The sequence below is a fragment of the Pipistrellus kuhlii genome, unplaced genomic scaffold (genome assembly GCF_014108245.1).
Source record: "Pipistrellus kuhlii isolate mPipKuh1 unplaced genomic scaffold, mPipKuh1.p scaffold_m20_p_16, whole genome shotgun sequence".
Lineage (NCBI taxonomy): Eukaryota > Metazoa > Chordata > Mammalia > Chiroptera > Vespertilionidae > Pipistrellus > Pipistrellus kuhlii.
In genome coordinates, this window is record NW_023425471.1 from 27,817,562 (window position 1) to 27,832,633 (window position 15,072).

At 44.9% G+C, this 15,072-nt stretch overlaps 1 protein-coding gene across 6 annotated transcripts in view; it reads right to left on the minus strand.

Moving 5' to 3' along the window:
* The window catches only part of LAS1L (LAS1 like ribosome biogenesis factor), a 31,077-nt gene extending 16,210 nt beyond the window's left edge, over window positions 1-14,867 (minus strand). Inside the window, exons 1-11 of one of the 6 annotated variants that reach the window (XM_036439907.2) lie at window positions 9,355-9,817; window positions 8,385-8,510; window positions 7,146-7,215; window positions 6,299-6,380; window positions 5,218-5,499; window positions 4,899-4,945; window positions 3,968-4,077; window positions 2,142-2,227; window positions 1,749-1,799; window positions 1,226-1,432; window positions 734-881 (exon numbers count right to left, since the gene is read on the minus strand). In XM_036439907.2, coding sequence (XP_036295800.1) covers window positions 734-881; window positions 1,226-1,432; window positions 1,749-1,799; window positions 2,142-2,227; window positions 3,968-4,077; window positions 4,899-4,945; window positions 5,218-5,499; window positions 6,299-6,380; window positions 7,146-7,215; window positions 8,385-8,510; window positions 9,355-9,545 — 1,400 coding nt within the window. In that variant the 5' untranslated portion in view covers window positions 9,546-9,817. Of the gene's footprint in view, window positions 1-733; window positions 882-1,225; window positions 1,433-1,748; window positions 1,800-2,141; window positions 2,228-3,967; window positions 4,078-4,898; window positions 4,946-5,217; window positions 5,500-6,298; window positions 6,381-7,145; window positions 7,216-8,384; window positions 8,511-9,354; window positions 9,818-14,701 lie in introns of those variants that run through there. The other 5 variants (XM_036439906.2, XM_036439909.2, XM_036439913.2 and 2 more) reach the window with 5 other exon arrangements.
* Window positions 14,868-15,072: the final 205 nt, after the last annotated feature.

Genomic DNA, 15,072 nt, shown 5'->3' on the forward strand with positions numbered 1-15,072 from the left:
TGGAGAATGAAGATCACTGGAGTTGAGGAGCTGCAGAGAGTCAGATGGGTCACTCAAATGAAACAGATATTGCTCCAGAAAGAAGGAAGAGAAATCGGGTGCTAAAGCCTCCCATGAATGTGAGGGAAGTGGCTCAGGGTGAGGAAGTGACAGAGAAAAGGGAAGGGAGACAACCACAGATGTTTATAGGAACCAGTACAATATCTAGTTTGACCACAGTCCCCAGGGTGAATGGGTAAAGGGGAATCACATGAGGTGGGGTTACCATGATAGGTTGGGACAGAAAGATCTTTGAATGTCATCTAAGAAACCTAGATGTCATCAGGAAGGCAATATAGAGCCACTGAAGGTTGCAGAGCACCTATAGGGGGTATACTTTGGAAAGACAATAGAAAAGACAGCACTAAGCTTAGAGTCAGAAGACTGGGTTCAATAATAAACCTCAGCTACCATTTATTGTACACTTACTCTGTACAGGCCACTGGCTAACCACTCTAAGGGGGTTGTCTCATCCATTCTTATATTGGACTCAGTCCGTTTCTTAAACTATGTGATGTTAGACAAGAATATCCTACTCCTCTCCAAACTGGGACTCAGTTCTCCCATCAATTAGTAGGAGGGCGATGGGACTAGGTATCCTTGCAAGGGCTGGTCTGACTCTGACATTCTAAGGCTATGAGACTATGAGCTGCAGTGCTTCACTCTCTTAACAGGTGGAATTCAAGAGACTTACAGCTCAAGGAGATGGGGGCTGGCCCAGCAAGGTGAACTCAAGCAGGACTCAACCACCCAGGGCCAGTCAAGGGTTGCAGAGCAGTTGAATAGCCTCCAGCTCTTTCTTGCCTCCCAATGGACTGCAGAAAATCGGCGGGCATTCCGTCCTGAGAGAGAAGAGAGAACCTGAGAAGAAGGAACCAGTAAGCCCCTATCCAACCTTAAACTTTGAAAAGGTTGACTTTGTCCTCCCCACCCAAACCCCAGACTGCCCACTCTATACTGCTCAAAGCATTCTGGAGGCCCTTTGCCTCCAGCTCAGTTTAGTTGGCTCTGAGCAGAAGACAGGTGAAGGAAGATTTGTCCACTATTGCCACAAGGCCCTCTTAGGCAAACCTAAACCTTTAACAAAGGATGTGTCCACCTGGTGCTATTTAGCCATGCTGAGAACAGTAGCAGATACTCCTGTCTGGGCTGGGTAGGCCCCGGGGCTAGGACTAGTCCTCCTCACCAGTCTTGGTGTTAGCCACGATCAGTTCAACCGTCCATCTGAGGAGGTAGGTGGGCCGGATTCCACTGTTCCCCAAAGCTGGCAACTCGGAGAACATCCTCTTTAGCAGGGCCTGTGTGAAGGTCTGGGAGTGCAGGCCCCTGAGCAGAGGCTGCCAGAATTGAGAGAACGGCTTTGGTACCAGGATATCATTGAAGTCCACGTTTTCTGGTTGTAAGGGCCACGCATTGAAAGCAAGCAGAGGTGGGGGTGCAAAGGGAGACAGGGAGGGGGGGTAGAGGAAAGAAGAGAAGGAAGGATGGAGGAAGACAAGGGGGAAAGGAAGGGGAGGAGAGAGAGGAAAAAAGGAGAGGGGGCCCCACCACCAACAAAAACAGAGTTGCCATTGCAGAATAGGAGGAAAGAGGAAGAGCAGAGCAGCAGGGAGAGAAACTAATTAGTATCAGACAAGGAACAATTGACTCAAAACAGTATAAAAGAAGAAGAGCTCTGATTTCTAGCTTCAGCTCTGTCAATAACTCACTGTGTGACTCTGGGTCAGTACATTCCCCTGTCGGGACCTCAGTCTGCCCATCTGTAACATGAGGATGTTGAACTAGATGACCTCACAAGGCCCTTCCAGTTCTGCTGTTCTAGCTGTCTAACAAGTGGCTAAATCACAATTAACACAGCACAATAATGGCATTAAGATTCCCCCAACCCAACCCAACCCAACCGCCCCTCACCCCACACAATTCCAGGCCACCTAAGAAAAGCCCTATAAGGCTTATAAGTGAGGCTACCTGTTCTGCTCAGCCCAGTTGGGCTTCCAGAGTCTATGGAATGGCAGGAAACAACCTTTTACCCCAGCCCAATCCTGATGTTATTGCCCAAAAAGCAGAGAACCCTAGGCAGTAGTGAGCCCCCAAGACCCTACCTTCATACTCTATCTGCAAAGCTGCCAACTGCTCAAATGTGGGGACGAGAAAGCCATCATCTAGAAGAGCATCCAGCACAGCTTCCCTGGAGAAAGATGACACTCAATTAAACAAACTGAAGCCAGGTGGAAGACCCTCTCCTACTCCCCTGTCTACTCCCAAGGCAGCTAGCTAATGCCTCTGGCTCAAGTGGCCAAAGCAGCATGGGTGGGGGGGAAATAGTTGACAGTTGGATCTCAGGCTTCAGCCTCCTGGGGTAAGGGCTGGGCCAGAGACTGGGATCAATGGGTTTTGAACAAGTGTTTACCAAGCATATGATGACCTAAGGCCCATAATAAGGGCAGCAGCGACGGAACAAGACTGAAAGCTCAGATAGAGAAAAGTCTAAGGTCCACGGAGGAGTTAAACATCTGGAGTCAAAAGGTCAAGGGATTTCACACGTTAGTTCCTGCTCAGAATGTGTCTCTGGACAGTACTCCAGTCTCCTACCTCTCCATTTCTCCCGAGTTGCTCTCTTTCAGATCCTAGAAGCAGAAACTTTGGGGACTTCATTGCTAGACTGAATCTGATCCTATTCCTAGGGACTCCAAGAACTCAGAGCTAAGTTATAGAGGTTGAAAGTGTGGGCAATAGGAGTAATTCCTCACCCCTATCTAGCTCAAACTGAAACCAAAAATAGTCAGCGGTCTCCTCCAGAGCTACCAGTTTCCCAAGAGAGGCTCTACTGGCTGAACAAGCCTAGAGAGGAAACAAGAGTTCCCAAAGTGTCTCAATACCTGAAGAGTTGTCATGCTCAGATTCCGCCCTCCTCCAAGCTAAAGAAGGAAAGAGTTGTCTGTTTTCCATCAGTCTCCCATCTCCTTAGGTCATTATTCAGGAAGAGCACTTAAAGCAGCCTATCAGCTGCCTGATCAGCACAACCAGGCACATACTACTATATAGTGGCACAAGGATAGTTTTCCCAACTCTCGAGGGGGCCAGCCAAGAAGCCAAGGCTGAGCAAACACTGATAAAACATGTTTAGACCTAGAGTATCCTGGAAGTGAAGAAGACTCCAAGGACAACCCCAACCTTCACTGCAGGATCCCACCTAGGCCTACCCTGCCACTTACATACCACCTTCCTACAGTCTCTGCTTCATCCCAGATACATTCCCCTCTCTAGGTGGGAAGGTTAGCACTTCCTCCGCACATTCTCAGTGAAAGGTTCCTCAAAGTCCTTTCTAGCTAAATTTAGGTAGCAAGCCCCCAAGAGCTAGGAAGGAGAGAAATGGATAAACATTGTTTGTCTGAGTACTATTGGAGGAATGGCGGGGGGGGGGGGGGGCACGCTGGTGGCCATACTGAGTAGGGAGGGATTTATAATCTTTTGATGAGCCAGGCCCTAGAAAGGCCCCTCCTGTTCCCACAACCACTATCCAGGGGTTGCTGATACTCACTGATAGAATTTCAAAAGAAAAGACCAGCAATGCCCATCATATATCTTTTACCTCAAATTTGGACAAGGGCTAGGCAGCGAAGTGGCAAGGATTAAGGGCTTTTCATAGTTGCCAAGAGCTCCACAACCACTGGATAGAGAAGAACAGACCTAGCTAGGAGATGGGTAACAGTAAACCTCCTGCCTTGGCCACTTAAGTGATTTCGTAGCTGCCAGGGCAGAAGAAAAAGGGTCATGCAGAATGCAGGGTCACCGCATGGGGAATCAGAATTATCCCTGAGATTTCCTACAGCAGAGGTTAGCAAGCTGAGATATAGAAATCCATTTCAGTAAGGCTGCTACACTCTACTCTAGAGAGTAGGCAGCCCCTGATTACTTAATTACATACCTGTTCTCAAATGTAATGCCCTTGAGTTCTGCCAGGATACAGTCTACAGGTGGGAGCAGTTGATTCCATGCCTTAACGGCCTGAGGTAAATACCTAAATTTCTCCAGTATCTGCCAGCAAAGAGGGTCCCATCAGAATGCTGGGTTAGCCAGGCAACCTGCCCTCACCCTTTCATGATCCTTTCCCATAAGACTTCTCAGCACCTTCCTTAAGGGGACATGGCAGGACATACAGGAATGGGCTCACCTCTCCTCTATGGGACCTGACCCTCAAATACCAGATATTCTCCCCTTCCTCCTCCTCCTCCCACCCCTGAATTCCCTGTGACTCCCAATCACCATATACCCTAATACTGCGTTGTTCATTAGGAGCATTTGGTTGGAGTTGGGCCAAAGGGTGAGGGAAATCAATGGAAGAAAGGTAATCCGGAGACACAAATTCTAATCCTGGTCCCATCACTAACTGCATGTGACCTTGGGCCAATCCACTTATCCATGGATTCAATTTCTTCATTGGTGAAAAGGAAGAGTTAAGCTAAATGGTTTCTAAGCTACCTCCCTTCCTGCTAAAAGCAGCACCCCTCAAGCTCACTGGATCTAGGAAAGTTCTTGGGCACCGTCTGCTGATCAGTTGCAGTACTGCAGGGCTATGCAACCGCCTATGCCCAATTGCTCCCTACCAGTCAGTGGGACAGATAGATTATCCATGAACTTCCATTATCTGCTCCCTTCCATCGGTGTGGAGGATCAGCCAACTGGAATCTGCTCCTCTTGTCTCCTTCCTAGTCCGCCCCCTCTCTTACCAAGAAGTTCCCTCAAGCTTTGCCATTTTTCTTTCAAATTCCTTCTTAGGACTTCTCTCAGGTAGCTGGCAAAAAGGAAGAAGTAGCTGCGGCAGATGAGACTATGCCATGTCAAGGGCATTTTCTTACCTTAAACTGCTCCTCTTCATATGATACCAGTAGTTCTCGGGCTCTTTCTGAAAACAAAAGAGGGAAACAGGGCAGCCAGCCTAGCCCCTTCTACTAATAGGGGATTCTGAGCCTTTCTTACATCATTTGTTGAGTAACTAGAATTCTTGCCTCACCTACCTTATAGGACTCAAGTAAGATGGTTTGTGACAATTCTTTTAAGCTAAGACTCACCACAAACCCAGACGAAATGCTGAGCATGGAAAATAACCAGTATTAACCCTACACCTGAGTCTTCCAGGTTCCTAGATTCCTCTCTGCCCCACCAAAGGACACTTACCATACAGCTCTTTTTGTCTCTGAGCCTTCTCCCAATGTGCATCAATCTCTTTGTCACCTGTGTTGTCTCCACCAGCCCTGACATCTAGCTCTGCACCTTTCCCTTCATCCATAGGCTTTGGTTTCTGTTCTGTGATGTCATCAACAATGTTCTTTGATTCCTCTTGGTTGTCTTCATCTGTCTCTTCCTTCTCCTCCTCCAACTCCCAGGTCTCTCTCAGGCTATTCTCCAGTTGGCGGCACCAGTAGGTCTTCTGGAGCCAATCCAGAACAAAATAGCAACCTAAAAGAGGGGAGGAAGGGAGGCAGTGCCCTAGGAGCAGCCACATGAAAGCTCCTAGCAGGCCCCCAGCTCACTTTTCTAACACTATGGGAAGGCCAAATAGAAGAGGCGTGGCTCCAAGAAGGCACAAATCTTAAACATCCAGAAGCAGGCCTTCTTCCTCTCAGTAATCCCCGTCCTTTGCATTCTCCTGCTTACTAGCACCTTTCCTAGAAAAAAAACTAACACCAGATTTACATATGGGAAGCCAAAAATGATACAGGGTTATCAAGTGAGAGAACAGGAACAGCCTAATAAGTAGTTACATGGCCTTGGCCAAGTTTTCCCAACATGAAGGGGCCAGGCTGAATCAGGGATTCTTAGTTGGGATGGAATGTCCAAAAAACTCCTGAGTTCATACACTTGATGGCTTACACCTCTCAACCTCACTCCCACTCACCTCCTCCTCGGGCATAAAATTTAAGGGGAAGCCAGAAAAACTCAACTGAGATCAGAACAGTGCTCTGCCAACTCATATTGGAGTCTAAAGCAAAAAAACAATTCAGTAACACTAATCCTGTCTTCATTTTAAAATGTTGGTATTTTGTTCTTTATGGGTTTTCCATTGAAATGTTATCTATCATGATTACTGAGCTTTTGACTCCCCTTTCAAGTATTCAACCAAGACAAGTGCCTCACTCGCCTCACCTTAGTCCTAGCTCTGACCCCAGGTGAAGACCCTCCTCCCTCTCCCTCTCTCCCCAGTGCCACCCAATCCAAGACCCTGGGCTCATGACAGACATATTCCCTGGGGATTCACCTCTACGGCAGTCATTTATATGAGGCATTTTCTTGTGAGTCAACTCATGGCGAAGCTCAACAATCCAGTCCGGGATGTTCACCTGATTGTGGGGGAAGGTTAAGTGCAGAAATTAGAAAAAGTTAAAGCTGGAGGAGCCCACAGAAATGAATTAGGTTGGCCTCTCCCCATTTTACAGATAGAGAAACTGAGGTCCTGAGAGGAGGTTTCAGTCTTTCTGGCAAAGCCAAGATGAGAAACCAGGTCTCCTAATTCCTTTTACTGCTCTGAGGAGGTAAACTAGAAAATAAAACGATACTTGCATCCCCCAACCACCAGTCACATTCCTTCAACAAAGAGAGTCCTATAAATGAGCATAAAAAAACCACCTTCTCCAGACTTTCTCTCTCTTGCCTGTACCAGTCTCTGTCCCTGGGTACCCTTACCTTCCTCCAGAAAGCTTCACTTGATGGCTGAGAATCTTCCTGCCCTCTACATACCTCATACTCAGGGCAGGAATACCCTGCTGCCTGGCTGAGCTTATCTTCTCCCTCAAACTGTCAGCTCTCAGAGGGCAGGTGTGCTGTGATGGCCACCTCTTTCCTGGCCCCTCCCCCCCAGTAATGCATTCCATTTGGGCACCTTAGCTTCACTGGGCTACTCCCAGCAAGATGGGAAGGCCAAGCCCACTGAAGATAGCACTCATAAATAAGGGAGGAAGGTGGCTTATTTCAAGCTGAAGTCTGAGTCTCTAGGGTTCTTGCTTGGCTGGCTGGCAGTGATGAGATGAACTAGCCTTCCTGTGTGCCCACATCACCCCATGCTCCTGGGGAGAGAGAATTGAGCAAGACCACTTTATCATACGCACCTCCTGAGCCAGGAACCTGAGGGGGAGCCTGACAGACTTTGTCTTCCTCTCCGAGATAAGATTCACAAACCTGGGGTTAGGGGAGAAATGAGTGGCACAGCCCAAGTAACTATTTTACTCAAACCAGTAAAGCTTCAAAAACACCTTGCTGAATTACCGACAGCTTGCATTTCCACAACCTTTCCACTGACTGTTCTGCCCAGTTCTTACGGTTGGTGTCAGCCAGAGCAAGGATGGTTCCGTACAGTCCAACATTTACTGAGATTCTACCCTGTACTAAAGCATTATAGATGAATAAGACACTGGAAGAGTTCAGTCTACGATAAATAATCATGATATAATATAACATGTTTATGCTAGAACATTCTGGGTTTTAAATGTTAGAACAAAGGACTGCCCAGCTGGTGTGGCTCAGTGGTTGAGTGTCAATTTATGAACCAGGAGGTCACGATTCGATTCCCAGGCATGTATCCAATCCCCAGTAGGGAGCGGGCAGGAAGCAGCGGATGAATGATTCTCTCTCATCATTGATGTTTCTCTCTCTCTCTCCCTCTCTGAAATCAATAAAACTAGATTTTTGTAAAGAAGAAAGGACTAGGTCAAATGATATGAGGAGCACAGCTAAACAATGGAGAAGGTATAAAGAGCTAGGCATGACCTGAAGTCAGACAAGGGGAATAGGATGAGATGAGCAAAATTTTTGAGATGAGAAAACTCGGTAGCAGCCTTTTCCCCAATGTGCATGAGACAGCTAGAACCACTCTGAGTCACTTTGTAAGTCAGGAATTCCCAGCCCATGTCTCCACTTCCACAACTCAGCAATCATTCAGAGAAGGGTAAAGGGTAACGCTTGGTATGGATGAGGTAGGGTTGGAGAATCCACATTAAAACATGGCCAGGGCACAGAACCATTCAGAAAAGTTCCTCTGGGTAAAAGACTTAAAGAAGAAAGAAATACATCAACCTGTCAAAGCTGGAAGAGACCTACAGAGATCACTAGCCCGAATACCCCACATTCTAAGAAAGAGAAGGAAAGAAAAATGGAAAAGAGAATGCTCTCAGGAGAAGAAAAGGGGAATGTGTGTTGACAGGGGATAACAAAATCTGTCAAGTCAAGCAATCACAGGACACACAGGGCTTTTTCCTTCAGGTAGCACCTGAAGCCAAGATTTGTCACATGCTATCCCACCCCATCTCTGCCCCCAAACCACCCTCCACCCCTACCCATGTAAATCTTACCTGACCAATGCCATGCCATAGAGCAGTCTAAGTTCATCAGTGCCCAAGCCACCAGTTACATCCAAGAGCTTACAGCGTACCAGGTCAGCAGTAGAAGCCACTGCCAGGGGCAGTTCGTTGCCTAACCTAAAGAGCCACAGTCCAGCACCATCATAAAGGTCCCTTAACACTGGTCCGCCCTCCACCTCAGAACCTAGGTTGCTGTAGATTATTCCAAATACAGAGATGTGCAAAAGTAGGTTTACATTCTGAGTAGCCAAACTACAGCTTATTCTTGTATTATTATTTATTTTGTATTTATTTGTATTATAACTGTAAATCTACTTTTGCCCATCCTTGTATATACTGACTCAAGTGTACATGAACAGACATAAATCAAGACGGTGGGAAGAGGAAGGGTAATGTCCCTGGGGTCCAATAATATACAGGGCATGAGAGGTTGGCTAGGTTACATAGACATCTAACTGCTATGCAATCAACCAACAATTCAGCATGGACAGGGCCCCTTCTTTCCCCTTAAACCCTCAACTCATTCTGCTAGAGAAGACCCTTATTTCCTTGAGACTTTTATACCTTGTCTGCTTCCAAATAAATCTTACCAACTGGACTAAGGCGCCCCATTCAAAAATAGTTTTGCAGGCAAACTCACCCAACCCCCCCCCCCCCCCCCCCGCGCCCTCAACCTACCCAACTCAAATTGGAAATACACCCTAGGATACTAACCTTAAGCCTTGGCTCTCTGGCACCCTCCCCAAGATGGGGAAAGAAAGGTAAAAGGTCACAGATTTAACATGATGGTTGCTGAGGCAACACCCCTTTCTTTCCACAAATAGGATTAGTGCAAGAGCTCGGCTACGACTTTACCCCAGGCACTTGAGAGAAGCAACGCCCAAACCACTCACAGGGAAAATAAAGCTTTATAGGAATCCACAAAGGAAGGTGCCAGCAGTATGCAGGCCGGTTGCCTTACCTGCTCCTCCAGGCTGTGATGCGGTTCAGTGCGTACCGCTGCAATTTATGGTCATCACAGAACAGATACACCGTCACCTGATCCCACTCGGCCTTACTGAACCAGGCGACTACGATGCGCTGTGCCCAGAGGGGCGACAAGCTTTTATCTTTGACGAACTTTCCACACCACGCACTCCATACCTGATCCATTCCCCCAGAAGGAAGGCCCAGACCTGACCCAGCCCCGGCCCTCGATTCCCACCCCACACTCGGCTGTACGCCCAGGCTAGGGCCGTGGCACCCCGCAGAAACTCCAGCTTTACACGCTAGCCTCACTTCAAACCGCCACCCCGCCAGCAGCCAATGGGACAATGTAACCTCAAACGCAAGCCCTCCTCCCAGCGTTAGTGTGACCAATCGGAACGTAAGAGCTGGGTACGAGCCGAGCCACAAATTGAAGGTACGGCTCCGTCAACCGGAAGTGTTCTTTCTCAAAGTAGCTGTACCAACTACGAGCCTTTGGCCTCAAGGTTCCGCTGATTTCCTAGTTGCTAATAGGTCTCTGGTTCCCAGATCCGGACCATAGTTTGGAGTGCAGGAGGAATTTTAGTTTGCGCCCCCTGGCGGGTAAGGGAGGAATCGTGACTGTTTTATGTACTGGAAATGCGCTTATGAAGTAAAACTACAGAACAAATATCTAATATGTAAATATCCAAAGTTGAGTTGAAAAATCTGCTGGGTTTTCTCATCTGTACAATGAAGGGCTTAGGATGGGTGATATCTAGGTTCTCTTTCAGAGCTGAAAGTTTTAAGGATTTTACTCTGCCAGCATTCCACTGCTACGTTGTTTTCACCATCCACAAAGGTATACTTAGTTTTTCTAGAAAATTCCTTAGAATTCTGCAGTTCTGAGAGGGAAGCAATTTTATGAACGCCTTCTAATTTTACAGGTTGGCTGAAATGTATTCAGGACTCCATCCCAATCCTCACATAAGTTATTTTTCAATCTAATATTGGAGAGAGAACTGTGGTTAGCAATCTGAATATTACTGCTGTAAGTAGGTGTGTTGTTGTTTTTACACTTTGCAGCAACAAATTCTGATCTATTCTCTATATGTACTTCTTTCTCCAGCCAGATTCTCCTAAGATACATGGTTCTTCAGTGACGGTTACGCTGTCCTGGGTAGTCATAACAACGAGTTAGCCAGGTATCTGCCAGAAACCAGATACCCTTTCACCTTCAGGATCTCACATTTCTGGAAGTCAAAAGTCCAAAATCCGCATTATTTGTCTAAAATCAAGGTGCTGGCAGGGCTATAGTCCCTCTAGCTGCTCTAGAGGAGAATCTGTTTCTTGTCTTTCCAGCCTCCAGTAGCTACTGACATACCTTGACTTGTAGCTATAGCACTCCAATGATCAAGGTCAGCATCTTCAAATGTCTCTCTGTTCTGCCTTAAGCTTTTTTCCTGAGTTCATAAGATCTTCCTCTGCTTCCTTTTACTACATATGATTGCATTTAGGGCCAACTTGAATAATCCAGGATAATCTCCCCATTTCAAGATCTTTAATTTTATTATCTCCGCAATTAGATTTAGTTTAAAATTGATTTTACCTCATAAGGTAGTGGTATTTTATATTTATCTCTTTTACTATATAATGTAATTTTCACAGGTTCCAAGATCATGATGTAGATGTCTTTTTTTGAGGGGGGAGCAGGAGGAGTTATTTCTTCAGCCTACTACATATATATACAGGCACATGATCAAAATCCCAAGAATATCTAGACCCAGAAGAAGAAAAAATCTCTAGGCATTGATGCTGTAGGACACCTTCAGCTATACCTGTGGGCTTGAAGTAAACAAACACTCTCCAGGTCTAAGGCATAGCATATGAAATCTTGAAGTTGGTCAACTTTGTCTTCAAACTACAGCTTCACCTTGTTTGTTTCACCATCCCTCTCCCTCTAACTCCCACTTTATGCAACCCACTGCCTAAGTCAGTCCTGAGGCCCCTACTGATTAAACACCTATATGTTGATGCCCTTCAAGTCTATAGCTCTGGTCCTAATATTTCTCTGGAGCTCAAGATCATAGAATCAATTACCTATTGCACTCAATATTGACCTGTTGAAAAATAAAATACCTTTTCCTGGCCAGTGTTGCTCAGTTAGTTGAGCATAGTCCCATGCACCAGGAGGTTGCTGTTTCAATTCCCAGTCAGACAACTTGGTCTTGAATTCTGGCTTTACTACTTATTATATGTGAAAATTTGAACAAGTTATTTAACTTCTCAATGCCTCATTTTCTTCATCTGAAAATGCAGGGGGGAAAAAGGACACTTACCTCTTAGAACTATTGTATGAATTAAAAGATAAATATAACATTCTTAATACCATTTGTGGAACATTGTAAGCACTTGAAATATTGGCCTATATTGTTGTTATTATTATTATTATTATTATTATTACCATCCTTCACTCTTCCACCTCCTCCCTTACCGTTTACTTCCCTTCACCACAATTACATAATATGTCTAGTAAATTCTACTTACTTTTTAATCAATATTTTTCCATGACAACCTCATGGCGACTGTGCTAGTTCGGGCCTTGGTCCTCTCTGGCTCATGTACTACCTGCCTAACTGGTTTCCCTGATTCCATCCCTAGAAGGGGTCTCATAAACTAGATCCTGATCTTGTTAGCATACTGAATTCCTGGGCTGTTTTCCTGAAACAGTAGGCATTAAGTGGTTTTTCAAAGGTTTTGACAATTTGGTTCAAACCTACCTCGTGTCTAATTACTCCTTGTACTACCTTGTAGTTAAAGCTAATTTCTAAATATGCAAACCTCTTGTAAGCCTTTATGTTTTCCTCTATTAAGTTAGCCCTATTTAGAATGCTCTCCTTTCCCCGCTCTTTCTGAAAAACCACTATTTATCTTTTAAGATTCAGGATCCTTTGTCAAATCTAGTTCTCCCAGGCAGAGTAAATATGTCAGGTTCTTTTTTGAATTCCCACATCACTTTGTGTATTGGAAGAAGAAAGGAAAAGACACACTTGCTGGATGCCTACCAAAAATAGCAGCCATAGTTGAGAAACTCTCCCACACTTTTGTGTTCCAAAGAACAGTTCATTGTAAAGGACCACATTGCCCTGGAATATTCTGAGAGAGGATCTTCTCCATACTTCCTCATGACTCCCATAAGATTTCTGGATGCCTCCTTTGTTTACCTGCCTCTATAAAATTCCAATTTTGATTTTTTTTTCCCTTTGAGCCTTCTCCCTATGGATTTAACCTGAATAAAATCATCTCCTTAGTTGCCTGAAGCATTTTGTCTTTCACATGGTCCTCATTATCCTGTGAAGTTGCTTTTGTTCAACTCAATTTACAGATGAAAAACACAAAATTCAATTGCATGGCCTACGATGGCACCATTATGAAATGAGGGAAATTCCCTCCCAGGTATGTGGTTCTGAGGCCTAGCCTTTTCCTACAATATTCAGACAGTGGCTGTGATTTACCTCTTTACAGGCCTGTTTCAGACCATGAGAACTTCAAAAGGGACATCCAGTGCTCCAATTAATCCTTGTTTGCTGAATGAATTCCTGAATAGACCACATAAACTCTCACTAAGGTAGTATTGCAGTATTTTTCTTTCTTTTTAACCTGAGCCTCTTTTTGAGAAGTAAGAAAAACACATATGAATGGCTGAAACTTTCAGCTGAAGGAGAATTTACATTTTTTAACTTTTATTTTTTTTAAAATGATTTTAGAGGAGGAAGGAGAGAGAGGGAGAGGGAGAGAGAGAGAGAGAGAGAGATCAGGAATTGAACCCATGACCTTCTGGTGCCCAGGGCGATGCTCCAACCAACTGAGTCACACTAACCAGGGAAAATTTAAATTTTAAAATGGAGAATATAGTGCCTTATCAAAGTAATGGAGGCCCTCTGAAAAATTTTAGTCCTGGTTGAGGATCTAATGACCCTTCCAATACCCCAAGCCTTATCAAACCTTAAAGTGGCAGAATTTCCTCAGAGAAATAAATGACCCACTTGGTTCTGGAAGCACTTCATTGGCCCCTGTATTATATTGTCATTCTTTCTAACAATAACTCAGAATTGGGTACTGGAAGGTGAAATCCAAATAAATGCATCTCAGGTTAACTGCCTGTTGCAGGATTATCTCCAGAATCATAACATTCTTCCAACGGAAGGAGTCTCACAGGTCATCTTATCCACTCCCCTAATTAGGTTGTATTTCGGTCAAATGGGAACCTATACTTTCTTAAGGATTTGCTGTAGACACTCACAGTAAGAAGCCATTATTTGTGTCTAACCTCCCTCTTTTGTGCTGCAGTAGCAATGTGGCTTTCTTTCTTCTTTCTGCCAAAATGGTGGACAGCCCTATAGATTCAAAATTCCCACTCAATCAATAATATACCTGAACAGAGACTGTGTTCCAATTTCCAGATGATATATTCTTCCTAACACAGTCAGATATTCCACTACTACTAGCGTGGAACGTTAGGTTGGAGCAGTGCAAACTGGCTGTGACAGGGGATCATTCCTCTAAGGGGTCTATAAGCATTTCTCTAAGGCAGTAGATTTCACACATTTCTGGATTAAGACCCATTGTAAGAAATACTTTCTATTTCATTATTCATTTCACATATACATGTGTCTAACTGAAACAAAATTTCCACAAAACAATACTTACTCTTACTGCATGCAATTTAACTCTAGTTTATTTAGTTGTTCTTTAATGGTGGTCATCACCATCATGGAAGGGGGTCATGGATATACACCATTAGCACTTGAGAACCAAAACCTTCTATCCCCATTCTTAGCCTGGTCACGGAGAACTGAAAACATGCCTTACTGTATACACTAATATGATTTTTCTATTTCACTGTCTTCATCAGCATGACTAATTTCCCAGGACTCCCTGCTCAGGCAAATGGTTCATTATAAGAACATCCTGAAAAGCCCAACAACTAACTCGTCAGTGGAAAGCATCAATGGACATTTTGAAATGCCCTAGAATTCTTTAAATCCTTCACTTCAAAAACAGCAAGCTGTTTCCACCAATGCGGACTGTTGTGTTATGATCCTTGCCTAATTATAATCAAGTATCTGCATTGAAAGACTTAACCTCAAACCAAACGTCCAATTCTCAACTTCTAACCTTGTCTTCCCTCCCTCTGAGACACCATGGCTCAAGCTTTGTAAAGGTGGTGTTCTCCTTTACCCGGTAAGCAAGAAATACAGCTTGTTCTTATCAACAAGCTATCTTGGTAATATAAGGGGAGGCAGCTTTCCACATGCATCAGGGTGCAATTACAACATGGAGTTTATTGAGGGAAAACTTACAAGCAAGCTGAGAAGTAGCAGAGCAGACTCTCGAACTCTCTTTGTTCCATGGCATACGCAGTCACAGTTGTTCTATATGCACTAAAGCCAAAGTCCCAGCAAAGAGGAGCTGCTTGGACAGCAGGCTGACTGTTCCACAGCTAACACTAAAAGAGAACAGGGACTCTGTGTACACGCTGGGAAAAGGGATAAGTTGATTCTTAGTTTCTCTAAGTAACAAGAAATGTATCAATGATCTCTCATATCAGGAACAATGCGAGGGAGTGTGCATGATCAGGTCCAAACTCTGCATACCCAAGGCCCTAGGAAGAACCTTGCTTGTCAGAAATGCTGACATTAGCCAAAGGACTTGTCTTTCCACAACTCGCTCA